The following is a 15,453-nucleotide window of genomic DNA, read 5'->3' as shown; positions in this document are numbered from 1 at the left end:
TTTTTTATTTTAACTGATTTTCATCTTCTCGTATATTTTACTCATTTTACATCCCATTAATTTGTGTCTGCCTTCTATGTCTTTTATACCTTTGCTTAATGTCTTTAATATATCATTCACTGCCCTTTATAACTCCTACATATTGAAAGCTGTTATAAAAATAAAATTCCACTGCCTTGACCAGCCTTGACTTTCTCTCCCAATGCTATCAAAGTCTATAGTAGAAGTTCTGCTTATTGTAAACTCACCCAGTATAATTCCATTAGGCTGTGCAGGAGGTTGCCAGATAAGCCTAACAGAGGTGGTTCTGACTTCTGGGAACAAGATGCCAACTGGAGGGCCTGGTACTGTCACAGCAAATGAAAAATCATTAGGCAAGAATATCATACATAACAGAAATCCAGTGATTTAAGAAAAGCAAATGTATACATTTGAAAAAAGAACATTATTGATATTACATTTGTTTAGAGATGAAACATGAAGAGCTTCAGCTACAGCAGAAAGGTTAAAGTTGCTTGGAAAAGTTAATTTACCATCATCCAAAGTCCTCTCTAGAATGGACGGTGAGCTGCACCTTCCGTCTCCGATTCGTGTGAAGGCTAATACCTGGATCTCATAGAGCACATACTTGCCCAGACCAGTTAGCTGGACACTATGACTGGTGTTTCCCTCTACTGTCCAGAAATCTGGAGCTGTGTCTGAGTCCTTCTCCTTATAAACAACCTGAAAGATGCAGAATATTTTACATAATGACTTTAGGAGTATTAGCACTTAGAAGCACATTATTTATATGAATTTTACTCTGAAATCTGTTTCAATTTCAGACAAACAGTCAGAGCTGTTACCTTATAGCCCAAGATGAGTCCATTGCGGTCAGTCTCTTGGACCTCTCCCCACCGCACCAATATGCTGCTGGAGGTGGTGGCGAATGCTGAGACATTGGTGGGGCCGCTGGAGGGGACTGCAGCAGAAGATAAAGGAGGACATTTAAAAGACTTCAATGACATTTATGTGATTTATGTTGCCATAGGATATTTATTTTCTCACCAGACTCCCTTGTCCTGCAGTGGACTGGCTGACTCCATGGTCCAGAGCCAATACCGTTGATGGCCTGAACTCTGACCTCATACTCTGTCCATTCTTCCAAGTCCTCTATGGTGAACTCCCTCTCTAGGCGGTCCATTATGACGTGAGAAAGGACCCCCCCTTTAGTTCCGGCTTTGGCGTACTGGATGCGATACCCAACCAGATCTGGATTGCCATTGTACTCCCACTCTGGAAGAGGCTAAGATGATTTTTTGTTGTTGCTGTTTTTATATCCACAGTTCAAGCAAGATCAATAGAAATTTCATCATAATTGACAGTAGGTACAAAGTGTTGCCAGAACAAGAAGAATTCGTTTGAATTGCAGGGATTAGCTTAGATTTTAAAATGCGATAATGTTTTAAGAAAACTGTAGAACTTTAAATCAGGAACTACAGGTTCATATTTAGGCTACAAGTCTTGAAAAGCAATTAAAATGTAGTTGCTTAGCAGGGCATAAATATAGCTTTTCGGATTTTTAAAAATATATTATTACTGAAATGCAACAATATTCTTCCAATCAAATCAAATCAAATCACTTTTATTGTCACATCACATGTGCAGGTACATTGGTACAGCACATGTGAGTGAAATTCTTGTGTGCAAGCTTCACAAGCAACAGAGTTGTGCACTTTCACTTTCACTTAACTTTGTCTGTCAGTACTAATAAGATTAACATAGATCAATTATTTGAGAATAGTAGCTATCACCAGCACTTGCAAACAATTGATGTTTGCAAGTGCTTAAGTGCACTGAACATAAGGAGCTGTAGTTTTTAAATTAGCGCAGTCCTGATTCATAGATGCTTCTATGCCACAGCCATGAAGTGAGCCACAAAATTTTTACGACAGTTTAACACTCAGCTTGTGAAAGGAGGTCACGATCAGTGAGCTATGTCATCAATTTGTAGAGCCTATTACCCAGCTGACACCTATTTGCTGGTATATCTACCTTTTTTAATCCTTTTAAGGAGCTGCAGGAATGCCACGAGTCTCTGTGTCTCGGTGCTTAGTTGACACCGCGGTGACGCAAAGAGAACCTTGCTGACACAGAAATTAGCCATAACCAAGGACATAGTGCATGTGGCTTTCTGAACCATCGTAAATATCATCTCCTTTATTTATTCATCATATAAGAGAATCCAGAGAAGAGCAGCAAATTTGCAGAAGCAAAAAAAACAACATAAAAAAGGTTTCTAAACTAAGGCTTTTGAAAACAGGTTTATTTATTTTAAACTGTCAAAGTAATCATTTTATTGCAAACTTTTTATTATGTGATTTTTTCCCCACGATTTTTATGGGACCGTAAAATGTAAATGGATGGATGAATTTTTATGTCCTTCACCAAAATCAGATTTTTACAAAGCTTATCTTAATAATTTTAACAACCCAAGGGCATTTTCCCAATTCTGTCTTATCCCAACCATACTTTCCAACATTTCCAGAAGAAAAAAAAGTAATTTAAAAATAGCCTTTACATGGTGCATGCAAAAACATGCTAAAATCTACATATCCAAAATTGAGTCCTGACCTAATAATATCTGATGAAACTCAATAAACTTCAGACTAACTGAATTGGGACCAATGTGAAATGAAGGGTGGCTTACCACCCAGCGAAGCCACAGGCTGGTCTCACTAGCTGTGCGCAGGGTGACATTTGCTGGGGCGATGTCTGGAGGGGCCTGCAGGGTCTGGATCTTTCTGGACGGCTGACTTGGAGGACTTGTGCCCACGATGTTTACCTGACGCATTCGGAACCTGCAACAAAGGAAGCCAGATAACTGTGGATAACATTGTGGATAAACTGGTGTTGATCATGATACAGAGGATTAGAACTGATCTGTTACAGGTCTGATGAAATGGGGCTTTAATGATGTCCAAAAACAAAGTCGGTCAATGTAGCAAAAGGGAACAGGATCTTTTTATGAGCAGAGTTAAAGGCTAAAATAATTCCTAATCTAACATTACACAGGAGAGACAGTTTCTGTGTGTGGAGGGTGCGCAGTGGTTTGATGCGTGTGCACTCACCTGTAGTAAGTATAAGGGTTCAGGTCCAGAACCTCCAGTGATCTAGCATCAGGTTCATTAGCCAGCTGGTGAACCATTAGCCACTCTTCATTCTCTCCAATTATACCAATCTAAAATGCATAGGGAAATGGAGTGGTATCAGCAGCTGAACAAATGAAACAAAAATGACAGTTCAACCTAAGCATGAAAATAAAGATAAATACAATAATCTTAAAATGTCTAACTAAATCATACCTGAGCTTCAACCTGCCAACGGGAAATGGATGTTTTGCCATCATAACCAGGTTTGAACTGGAGAGTGACAGAGCGGGGGCCGATGTTGGAGATGGCTAAATTGGTTGGAGGGCCAGGTAGCTCTGTAGTGAAGAATTGAATGAACACTTGAATAGTAGTAATTGAATTGTTCATAGAATTTAGAGGTTGCTGAACAGAAATCCGCTCAGTAAAATTACTATTCTAGTGTCTACCGAGTACTAATCGTTAAACTACTCAGTAAAGGCCTGACCTGGGGGTACACCAGAGGAAATAGTGGAAGCAGAGAGCTGGCCTTGGCCCTTGGAGGTCATGGCTGCCACCTGGATGGTGTAAGTAGTGAGAGGAGTGAGCCCCGTAACCTTGTACTCCTGAGTCAGGTTGGGCAAATAATGGGTTACTCTGGTATTTGTCCTGTTGAACTCCTCCCAGGAGATGCGATAACCTGAAAGTGGTGGGGAATTACCAAACAGTTACGCAGTAATTTCAGTTTTATGTCTTGGTGACTTAAAACAGTGGACAACGCAAAGGGACATAATCATGTTATATAGTCATCTTTAATGGTTACCTGTGAGAATACCATTTTTCTCTTGTGGCTCCTTCCAACTAACTTTTAGAGAGGTGTCCAATATGTCAGTGAAACTAAGGTGTCCCACTGCACCAGGGGCTATAAAAACATAATAAAAACAAATAGCGTATGAGTAGGACAACAGCCTGGCACATAATGATCTTTAAATACCAACATAACTTCCTGAACAGGGACACATACTATCCTCATGTGTGCGTAACCGCTGAGGCGGACTGCGGGGACCGTCTCCCGGGGTAGTGAAGCATAATACTGAAGTGTAGTATTCTGTGAACCTTTTAAGGCCTGCTATATAGCCAATGTGAACGCTGTCCTGAAAGTTGGGGCGCACTGTAACCACAGCGACTTCGTTGGGCCGACTTGGTTCCCAGGCCAAAAGCTGGAAATTGAATAACAGGAGATGTTATTGTGGACATTTTGGGTGCCAAAGATTTTTTTAGGATTTATCAAGTGAGTTAAAAAAAAATAATCTGACTGATAGTGCTTGTATACTGTAACAACAATGCCCTTCTTGACCACCAGAGTGCACCAGTTTACAGAAAGAAGCTGCTCACCTTATATCCCTGGTTGATTCCATTGATAAACTGCGGGCTCGGGGCAGTCCAGGTAAAGCGCACAGTAGTGGAGTTGACAGCCTCGGCTTGTACATTTCCTGGTGGCACAGTGGGCACTGATCCAGAGGAAGTAAAAAAAAAAACATTATGAGGTGCAGGCAGAGTGAAAGATTAAGGTAGAGGGAGAGAGGGGCAGACAGATAAGCAAAGGAAGAGAGAAAAATGGGAATAGTGATGAGACATGGAAGGAAAAGCCTTCAAGAGGCGCTTTCAGACCAACCTCATTTAGAGCGTGAGAATCAGGCTCAGGGAATTTTTTATTTTTGCTCATTTGGGGAGGTAAGAACATGCCAATCACACCGGGTGTGAAAGCAGTTGCCTCAGGCAGCTTCCAGGTGAACCCTGCAGCAGTTTGTTTGAAGCGAGCATGCCACTCTGATGTAACACCGGAAAACAGTCAGGGAGTTGCACATTAATGAAGCTGACTGGCCGGTACTGGTCCTCCTGTCCTTGTGCATTTCTTAATTCTCTTGTATTGAAATTCAGAGCATAACCTGCTCTTCTGCTCTTCTGTCTTTAATGGCACGAATGATGGAAACATCCAATTAACGAGAGCTCAGCTAAACATGTTCACTGCTCGTCTTCACTAACAATGACACAGATGATGAAACCATTTTTACATTTTTTGCAAGTGAAGAGAAAAGGGAAATAAAATTGCGACATATGCTATACTTTCCAGGTTTCATAGTTTTGCTAATTCGCCACAGCACGGTTGTGCTTCTCCACACATTTGTTTAATTGCAGATGCAACGGATTCTGAGCTGGAATCGATCATTAACTGGCTAATTGATCAGACATTACACAAAATGTGTGCACAAATTTCCAAGGTTTTAAGATTAGTTGTGCCAGACAGATTCCCTCATTTCAAAATAAAAGTTTGTCGTTAGACAAAACAAAGCGTTCAAAGAGACAGCTTGTATTCATCTCAAAGACACATGTAGGGCTCATTACACAAATGAACAATATTTATACAAAGGGCTATGTATGGAAGAATGCAAAGAGGAAACTGAGGGAGAAATGAGAAAGCACTCGAAGAGCAGTGTTTCTTAAAATAAACAAAAGGCATGTGCTGCTGAAGCTGCGCAATTATAATCATAACTAAGACAGACACAAGAGCTCTGTGTATTTATTTCCATACTATAGGAACAAACTAAGAGCCTGCTCTCACTCTCTTTTACGCTACCTGACATTTAGACTTGAAAAGAGTGTAACAGACTAGTAATGCAAAAACCCGAGCGCCTGTAAAATCCAAAGAAGTCAAAAATAACTTCTGAATTTTCCTTGGATAACTGTTTCTTAGCAGGAAATGGAACATATGATGAAATGTGAACCCTCCCAGTTTTCTTATGGATGCTCAAGGGAATATTTATTGAGTATGGTGCAGAGATCTCTGTTCATGTAATGGATTTACCACGACAGGCATCCAGAGATATGTGTTAAGCCTGTCAGAGCTTTATATACAAGTTAAAGGAATTTAAAATCACATTCAACGTCAGCACAGTGCATCTGAATCAGAAGGCATTTGGTAAAGTATAGAAGGAAGATTTCTAGACATACTGTCATCTATGGATTGACCTTGACTGGCAGCAATGATGACATCTTTAAATCTTAAAGTAAAAACTCAGATTAACCTTTCAACACGCTAACACAAAAGCTGGAATCTACAAAAAGTCAGCATGTTACTGTGTTACAACGTCACGTTGGAAAAAAATATGAAGCCAGATTTCCGAAAGCTAAATATCTAAAAGCTTGTTCCCTTCAGATCTGCTGCCACAAAGGCAAAAACAGATTTTGCTAATTTGACTTTTATCCTCTGAAGATTTTGAACAGACAGGGAAACAAGAAGCCTAAGGTGTTGGAATCAGTAGGCGTGTCGAAATATGTAGCTGTATGACACCGGGGAAAGTTCACAATATGTGTTCTAATTACACTACTCAGCATGTACAATGAGAAAAGAAGCCAACCGAGACAGGTTCTCTCTGCAAAAATCAAAAGATATGTCACATATCTGACACTCATCATCACTCGATAGTTTATATGCAGAAACAATTAAATCTGTGCTGAGAAAAACAACCAAAGTCTTTGGGCTGTCAAAATAAAGGTTATACTTATGGAGCCTGGGATGTCTGTAATCAGTTAACCTAATCTCACTAACTGCATGTCTTTGGATTGTAGGAGGAAGTTTAAGTCCCTGGAGACAACCTATGCAGACATGAGGAGAACAAGCAAACTACCCATAGAAACGTTGCCGATTCAAAACTACAACCCTCTTTGGACCTTGTTGTGAGGCAACAGTGCTAATCATAGCGCTGTTCCTGCTGCCACTACTGTATAACATATTATTATTATAATAAAAACCAACCAACCAACCAGCCAACCAACAAACAAACAAACAAAAACATTCTAAAATAAAAAAAATAAGGACAAATGCAAAAATCTGGAAACTATGAAACTATGAAAGTCTGAACAACAGCATGCATTTTAATGGGGCACTCAGTAAAAAAGACACACATTTTCAAAGAAAAACATATATATTTAAAAGGTAGTAAGCATGTGTTATGCATAACCATACAGAGATATGTGATAAAAATAAGCAAGGACAAAATTAATGAATCTAGATAAATCTCAAACCCCAAACTAAAAGTTAAGTAAAAGCCTGGGCTGAAGTATATGATGACGCTTATGGGCTCATAGCTGTATACTGTGTTTATCGCAGCATTTATTAAGACTAAAAATAAGCAGCGTTGAAAGGAAAATAGCACTTACTTATGACTTGTCATGCCTTTTACAGACCTTTTTGCTGCTCTGTGCTGAATGCTGATTTATGATTCAAGATAGGAAACAGAAATAAAAAATGTAGTGGCTGTACTCTTTAAAATGTGTACACATCACCATTTCAGTGGTAAATAAAAAAATGAAAACATGATTGCATGATTGATAACTCTTAATTTGACATTAAAGAAAGATAAATGTGTCAAGTTTCACGTTTCAAGCTTAATTTTAAGTAAAAAGGGAAACTTTGAAACCCACAGCGTGATGCCTGCAGACAACGATTAACTTGAGCCCTGCTTTTACTATAATATTGTCTGTTTGCTACTCTCACCTCCTTGCAGAGTCCACTCAGTGACTTTGTGGCTGTAGGTGCCCCGGCCTGCTCCATTGTACGCTGCCACCTCAATCTCGTAGTTGGTCCAGATGATGAGGTCCTCCAGGAGCAAACTTGTTTGGTCTGGGTTTGTGATGTTTTTCATCTGACAATCAACTGGAAGCCCAGACAGACAGTACCTGAGAGCAGAGTAATTGAAGGATAGAGAAAGACAGAAAGACAAGGACCGCACAGACCATTCAATTCAGTTCAGTTTTATTTATACAGCAACCAAATCACAACAACAGTCGCCTCAAGGCACTTTACATTGTAAAGACCTTACAATAATAGAGAGAAAACCCAAAAAATCAGACCACCCTGTGACCAAGCACTTGGTGACAGTGGAAATGAAAAAAAAAAAAACCTTTTAAAAGGAAGAAACCTCTGGCAGAGCCATGCTCAGAGAGGGACAGCCATCTGCTGTGACTAGTTGGGGGTGAGGAAAAAAGGAGATTAATAACTAATAATTAAACATAAAGTGTTATATAAACAAATAGAAAGTGAAAAGAGGTGAGAAGAAGAAGAAATACTGAATCCATAATGGAAACCCCACAGTAGCCTAGGCTTATTGGAAGCATTCAGGCTCACCTGATCCAGTCCTAAGTCTAATCTTAAAAAAAGAGAGGATGTCTCCTATATCCAAACTGGGAGCTGGTTCCACAGAAGAGGGGCCTGAAACATGAAGGCTCTCTCCCATTTTACTTTTAAATATCCACAAGTGTGTTAGGGAATATGAAGTAAACCAGCAGTCTGAGAGGGAAGTGGTTTTTCAAGGCGATATAGTTTTTAGAATAAGATGGGGCCTGACTATTCAAGACTTTATATGTGAAAAAAGGTTTTTAAATCAGATTCTGGATTTAGCAAGGACAACATGAAGACAAGCTAAAATGGGAGAAAAATGGTCTCTCTTTCTAGCCCTGTCAGTCCTCATGCTCCAGCATTCTGGATCAACCGAAGGCTTTCGGGGAGTAGACAGAACACAATAAACATATATTAGGATTTTACTGGCATTTTTTTGCCAATAGCGAGGGACTGAGAGCAGTAAGAGTACGAAAAAAAAAAATCATGCAGAGCAGTTATAAAATGGCTACAAAAAGAGAGGTGACAACAGATGGATGTAGAAGAAGGTATTTAATTTGCACCAATTATTCTACAGACACAATGAGCAAGAATGAAGCAAAATGGAAAGGGAGAAAAGGGACTGGCATAACAGTTATTATCGCATCTGAATGGCACAGGGCCAGACAGGCGCCTATCCCTGGATAAAAAAAAAGAGAGAGAGAGAAACAGGCAGGTTGTCATGGTCTTTTTACCTGATGATGTAGCCCTGGAGTGGACCATTTTGATGACTCTCAGGGGGTGGCTGCCATTGGATCATGATGGACTGATTTGTGCGGCCACTTGCGATGACTGTCTGAGGGGGGGCGCTGGGAGGTTCTTCGGGGAGAGTTAGTCTGCAGCGAGGAGCAAGGAGAAAAGAAAGAATAAAGGAGAGGTAAAAGCAGAGACAAAGTGAAGCCGTGCATTAATTATCCTGGGTTTCTGCATATTTCTATTCCATTTCATCATAGACATCAAAACATAATAAAGACAGCTTTTTGTGTTTTTTTCAGAACACCATAAAGGAAAGTTGGGTTAAGTGTTGCTGTGTCTTTGTCCAAAACATATTCTCTATAATACTGTCCGCAGAGGGACAGCTTGCTGTGGCATGAAAAAAGATCAAAGAGGCCTTGGTAAAAAATGGAGCAGCACAATGGAGAGACAGGGCGAGTGAGCGAAAGATATAAAAGAACAAGAAAGAGAGATCCAGGCAGACTTTTCCCTTAAGTCAATTTAAGATGACATCTTGATTTCTTCCCAGTGCACCGGAGCACTGCTCTGGAGGAGATAAAGCAGAGTGTTTAGGATCAAAGAGGTGTGCCTCAGAAAAGCCCTGCACTCACTGACGCTCAGTCACCCTCCTGTGGTGCATTCTTGTCTGGGGAGATTCACACTGGAATTTGGCTCCGCGAAAGTGTGTGGTTTGAGGAGGGTCTTTCTGCAGTTAGAAAAAAACATCCAATGGGTTGTGTTGATGCGCGCAAGGTCAGACAGTAGTGTGCATAGGTGAATAGTGATGAGCTAAGAATGTGTGTGAGAGTGCGCGGAGGTGGGCCTGCATGTTTATGACAGCTTCTTCTTCCTAGTCAAGAAAATTCACTTGAGATTTGAGTCTGTGTTGAGCTCTGCCACTTTCAAGCCTCTCTGTATTTTACTCATGAAGTATGGCAAAGGAAGTTAATAGGAGGGAGCGAGACGAAGCTGGGTCAGCGCACCCATCAAGTCTTCACAAAGCGCAATTTCAGCTCATTCACAGTTTTATCTTGAAAAGGCCCATCCTGAAGCCGGCTCATCTCTCCCTCACTCCCAGAGGAATGAAGACCAAAAAGTGGACTTACAGGAAATAATCACAGGATTTTCTATTGAACTGCCAAGACGAGCGGGGAAGAACGGCTTGTTCCAGAACAGTAAAAGCCCTCCAAAGTGCAACGCTTGTCTCGCGGCCAGTGTACACATTAAAAAACACAGTCTACGAGCAATATTTTTAACATTCAGCAGATGCATAACAGCTAAGTGCAGCACCCACCGGTCAGTCTCTTTGCTGAACTGGCCTCTGCCCACGTCATTTACGGCACACAGGCGGAACTGGTATGAACGCGCCGGGATGAGGCCACCAACAGTAACCCCAGTAGACTCTGGCTCAATGTTGGCCAGCAGCACTGTCCAAGGCGCATCTGAGATAGAGAGGACACACATAAAGATAAAGCTGTGAGCAGTAGCTAGAGAATGATGAATGACCTTGTGAGGTCATTAAGACTTGAGAAAAAAAACCTCTCTCCACCACTTGCGAACTTAAATTTAAATTCATTGTTATTTCTGACTATCCCTGCACACCACTGTTTCGTTTTTTCAGTAATAATAGTGCAGCTACTGATAGGAGACAAATAATTTATTTTGCATAAAGTCCCTCTAAATATCAAATTGCAATTCAATTATCCAAAACCCAGATCCCATCTGCATCCTCAGATTCATTTTCCTTATAATGAGTTGTCATCTACTCAGTTAGCCTGAGCTTCGATGAGAAATGGTTGAGCAATTTAGTCTCAGTGGGTGAAAACATTCCCACTTCTTTGATTTTATCAAGTGAAAGGAAGATAAGAGTATTGGACAGCAAAACAATTTGGTCTCCCTGTTCATTTGTAAGGAAACGCACAAGTGAGGCAATTGAGTTATACAGATTGAGGAATGTATGAGAGTGTGCAACTGCCAATTTTAGATACACAATTGAAATGTAATATAATAGGAGGGATTGCAAATTAGTGTTCCCTTTGAGAACAAACTAGCAATATCACTTTTGAAATTACTAATAAAACTATTACATTTGTGAGTTTGCATTAGGTGTGCATGGTTAAAGGTGATAGAGGTGCTTGGTGGAAAAACTCACTGTTTTCTGAGACCTCCAGGATGTAGCGGATAAGGGGGCTGTTGCCATCGAAGGCCTGGGCCCACGTTAGGTTGATGGCCCTCTTCTCAGTGGTACTCAGAACTGCTACTGGGTTTTCTGGAGCATGAGGTAACTGCCTGTACGTGTAAATGTGGGTGAGAGGGAACAAGTGATAAGAGAAATAGAATCAGACAAGAAGGCAGAAAATAACAGAGCTGAACAGTTAGAGTGAGAGCGAGGCATTGTAAATATTCGAGGGGTTTGATGGATTAGAGAGGAGAGCAGTGATAAACCACAACAGTGGAGGAAACATCCATCCATCATGTCCTGGTTGCATGTAAAAGAAAAAAAAAAAACACAGAGGAAAAAAACCAACTAAAAACAGCACGATAAGACTGGGGAGACATTGGGTAAATATGCAAACCTGACTCGGAGGTGGGCGCTGCGAGAGTCATTGCCACCCACCGAGGTCACCCTGCAGGTATATGTTCCAATGTCACCCGACCACGTTTGGGAGATGTGCAGGGTCCCGTCAGGATCCAGACGCAAACGCGGGGACGTGTTCACGTCAATCACAGCGCCGCTCTTCTCCCACACATGTCTGAAAGCACGTGCGTGACAACGTAACTATGTTACCCACGAAAAAACAGACACACGCATACGCAAACTTTAACACTTTACAGTTACAGCAAATTTGTTTGCCCTTTATGAGTTCATGCGCCAAACACAGAAGGTGCTAGCAACAACGAAAAGCGCAACAAAGCTGGCAGCAAAGTGTTTGGATCAGAAAAATCTCTCTCTGTGTCACAACTTATCATCCGCGGATTTCGCTCCTCGTTATTTAACCCACCCACACATATGGACACCCCCCATTACATGCGCACATGCATGCAGACATGCAAATATTAGGAGCTCCCGTGATTAATAGCGACTATTCGCGCTCTGCAGCTAATCTCCTCTGTGTTGCGTTTAATTAAAGGCGCTGTCTGAAGTTATTACTCTGTTTACATATTCATCTGTTTACCCTGCAATCTGATCAATGTCGTAGGCCCACAGGTGACAGGCTCTCTAATCACTGGGCTCCATAGACATCATTTCACTCCCTCTGAGACAGATGCCTGTACACACACTCTGTCATGCTCAAGACTGTCTAAAGAATGAGGGAAGGCAATGGACTAATTCCTAAATCTGACTCCAAGCATTTCGAATGCTTCCCATAGGAAGTCTTCTAAGGGTGGATAAACACTATGAGATCTCATGCAGATTTCATAAACTAATTAAGTACAACACTGATGCCCAAGCTTGTTCGCAAGGCTGGGAGTGATTAAAAAATATGGGATGGCCTTGGCTCAGGTAGTAGAACAGGTTGTCTACAGTTCCCATTGTTGACATGATGTCTGTCAACTCCATAAGCCAAAGTGTCCTTGGGCAAGAAACTAAAATCCAAGGTGATCCTAAGGGCACGTTACTGGTAAGTGAACGTATACTGCTCTTTTTGAAAAGTGCTACTTAATTGCACAACATTTACTTACATAAAAAGAATGAGGAGTAAGACCAACAAGAAAAGAGAGCATATTCCAAAAAATTACCTTACAGTGACACTGGGATCATGGGTTACACCACAGGTCATAACAGCCTTAGTCCCTTTGATGACACTCTGGTCTTGTGGCGGTTTAGTGATGCGGGTACGTGCTGTGAAAATGCCCAAAGGCTGTTATTCAGAGACTGTTTGATCAGTGAACCGAACAGAGATTACAGGAATTGGTCTCATCTTTCACTCAATATCTCTCTGAAATAGCATAAATTATATTCTATTTTCAGTGGGCAAAGTATTTTGCAAGGTTACAGAGACTTGTAATGTGAATTTAGTCACAAAAATGAGTTCACGTGCAAGTCCAACTGTCTTGACAATGACCTCTAGGAGAAAAAAAAGCATGTAATTCTTCTAGAATTTAACACGTCATGTATTTAATAATAACAATACAAAAAAGACATTTTCTCCTTTTATTTTTTCTCATATTCCAAAGGTCTAGAGTAGGTCTCATCATTTTCAGCAAGTTATACAAGTGTTGAACAATGTAAAAAATAAAGAGAGAGATTAAAATAGAATAGCTTAAATAGCTTAGATCACACAGTCTTATGGTGTGCTCCAAAAAACTTCTATTCTGTTCTACAGAGGGTGTCCAGTTGCTGTTACGCTTACCCCAGACCAACAGGTCAGCTGAAGCCTCGTCAATGCCCCTCGAGTTACTGGCCATGCAGGTGTATGTTCCAGCGTCAGACAGGTGGGAGGGGCTGATTAGTAAGCTGCCCGATTCCAGCAGGGTGAACCTGGGCAGCTGGACCGATCCACTGGCCAAGACACGTTCACCTGCAGGGAAGGGTGGAAGTGATCGATGATATGGGAGAAAGGACGGGGAACAAAAAAAGGGGGGGGGGGGGGGGTGTGGGGAAAGAACAAGAGAGATTAAAGTATTGGAGAAATGTCAGGGAAAACAAACAGAAGGGAAAGCAGCACAGCAACAGTAAAGAAATACAGCTTGTTTGGAGAAAATATATATTCTGGATCTTTTTCATAGCTCTTGTCTAACTGACGAGTCAAAATGCAGCATAATAATCTCCCCAATACCTCATGCTGTTAGCCCACGCACCTTTCTGCCAGGTGATGGCTGGCCGCGGGGCTCCCGAGGTTTCACAGTGTAGGATGACTGACATGCTGTCAATCACTGCACTGTCAGAGGGGCCAGCGGTTATGTTAGGAGCAATACCTGGATGGGGAGGGGTCAGGCATATGAGACACACGCACAGACACAGAGAAAAACGCATAGGTTCAAGCAAAATCAGGTAAGACAGAGGTGATAATGAGAGACATAAACAGCTTTCTCCCTAATAAAGCAGGTAGCAGCTGAGAGCTTAATGGACTTGACAAAAGGGGCAGCTGTCAAGTCTCATTCTCAGAGACAGCTCTGAGAATCTGACAAGGCGCCTCTGTCTCTCTGCTTCTCCTGCTCATTCTCTCATTCAAAAATAGGCAATAATTGCCCGAGCATCCAAGGCTGACAAATCTGTCACTGCAAAGAGATATATAGATAGATGGGTGTAGAAAGGGAAGACAGAGAGTGGGACAAGAGAGGATTAGGAAAGAGAAGAGAGGAAGGAGCTGAAAGACAAACAGAATGAATCAGCAGACGTGTGGATAACTTTGAAAAGAAATTTCAAGGGGGACATACTAGTAACGGCAAGGTAGGTGTTTGTCTGGATTTCTCCTGCTAGATTGCGAGCAAAGCACTGAAACATCCCTGTGTCATCTGGCAGGAGACCGTTGATCTGTAGACTGCCTCCTACCAACACCCTGTACCTGGGGATCTTCACCGGGCTGATGGGCACTGCATCTTTATACCACACTATCTCTGGCTGTGGTGTGCCTGCAGAGGGAGGAAAGGATTTACTTATTTTTTGTCTCTGGTCACTGTGACCCTGTAGTCCATTTTCTTTTCTTTTTTACTGCTTTTTTTAGTCTTTCACACATGCAGGAGCATAGTGGAAAAAAAACACCACAAACCTCGAGCCTGACAGGGGATATCCACTACCTTCTCCATTTCTGCGCTGATGTGACTCGGCGACTCTTTTACAAACAGAGGATATTCTGTTCCGAAGAAGAAAAGTGATTGCTCGCTAATAGCCTTTAAAAACAGCTACAAAACTAATGCGTGCTTTTTATCATCACCGTCATCTGGCAATAGCGCATTTACACGACTTTATATAACAGTATTAGCGTTAATACTGAAATATAAACTTTGAATGGAGACTCTGAAAGCTTGAAGATTAGCACTGATCATTTAGGCTAAGCTGCTTTCTGTAGGGTCAAAATGTATGTTGTAACGTTGTTTACCAAGAACATGCAGGTAGGCCCCGGCCGTGACGGAGGGGACACTGCTGCTCCGAAGTGACGCTTCACACTCATAGTAGCCACTATCGCTAACTGCAGGCAAGCTGATGACCAATCTACGGCCAAAATCGCGAATCCCTGTATTGACCACTGCCCCGTCTTTTCTCCAAGTGATACTCATTTTGACAAGAGGCCTGAAAAAGAAAAAGATGAAAAAGAGAAAAAGAGAGCAAGAGACCGAGAGCGTGGTTTTTAATATAGATTTATATTCTGTTTCAAGGTTACAGAGCACTGGGGGAGCAATGGGATACATCTGTCATTCTGATTAAGTCTTTGAATTTGAGATAATAGTCAGATTTCAGAACCGGGATTG

General features: G+C 41.5%; 1 protein-coding gene across 2 annotated transcripts in view; it reads right to left on the bottom strand.

The window, feature by feature from the left end:
- Nucleotides 1-15,453, bottom strand: part of LOC147332715 (protein sidekick-2-like) — an 86,266-nt gene that overhangs the window by 11,914 nt on the left and 58,899 nt on the right. For both annotated transcript variants that reach the window (XM_086289389.1, XM_086289390.1), the window contains exons 7-28: nucleotides 15,084-15,274; nucleotides 14,754-14,837; nucleotides 14,422-14,616; nucleotides 13,843-13,959; nucleotides 13,395-13,562; nucleotides 12,781-12,883; nucleotides 11,616-11,792; nucleotides 11,192-11,328; nucleotides 10,334-10,481; nucleotides 9,021-9,161; nucleotides 7,666-7,847; nucleotides 4,503-4,618; nucleotides 4,132-4,327; nucleotides 3,931-4,029; nucleotides 3,616-3,807; nucleotides 3,345-3,466; nucleotides 3,111-3,220; nucleotides 2,690-2,840; nucleotides 1,048-1,285; nucleotides 846-961; nucleotides 534-723; nucleotides 249-347 (exon numbers count right to left, since the gene is read on the bottom strand). In XM_086289389.1, the coding sequence (XP_086145515.1) occupies nucleotides 249-347; nucleotides 534-723; nucleotides 846-961; nucleotides 1,048-1,285; nucleotides 2,690-2,840; nucleotides 3,111-3,220; nucleotides 3,345-3,466; nucleotides 3,616-3,807; nucleotides 3,931-4,029; nucleotides 4,132-4,327; nucleotides 4,503-4,618; nucleotides 7,666-7,847; nucleotides 9,021-9,161; nucleotides 10,334-10,481; nucleotides 11,192-11,328; nucleotides 11,616-11,792; nucleotides 12,781-12,883; nucleotides 13,395-13,562; nucleotides 13,843-13,959; nucleotides 14,422-14,616; nucleotides 14,754-14,837; nucleotides 15,084-15,274 (3,272 nt within the window). The remainder of the gene's footprint in view (nucleotides 1-248; nucleotides 348-533; nucleotides 724-845; nucleotides 962-1,047; nucleotides 1,286-2,689; nucleotides 2,841-3,110; nucleotides 3,221-3,344; nucleotides 3,467-3,615; nucleotides 3,808-3,930; nucleotides 4,030-4,131; nucleotides 4,328-4,502; nucleotides 4,619-7,665; nucleotides 7,848-9,020; nucleotides 9,162-10,333; nucleotides 10,482-11,191; nucleotides 11,329-11,615; nucleotides 11,793-12,780; nucleotides 12,884-13,394; nucleotides 13,563-13,842; nucleotides 13,960-14,421; nucleotides 14,617-14,753; nucleotides 14,838-15,083; nucleotides 15,275-15,453) is intronic.

The sequence above is a fragment of the Aulonocara sp. 'chitande type north' Nkhata Bay genome, linkage group LG4 (assembly GCF_057382095.1).
Source record: "Aulonocara sp. 'chitande type north' Nkhata Bay isolate Kocher_YH1m ecotype deep benthic linkage group LG4, A_spYH_male_GT1.1, whole genome shotgun sequence".
In the NCBI taxonomy this organism is placed as follows: domain Eukaryota; kingdom Metazoa; phylum Chordata; class Actinopteri; order Cichliformes; family Cichlidae; genus Aulonocara; species Aulonocara sp. 'chitande type north' Nkhata Bay.
Note: the sequence above shows the minus strand (reverse complement) of the source record. Positions and strands in the feature narration are given on the sequence as shown.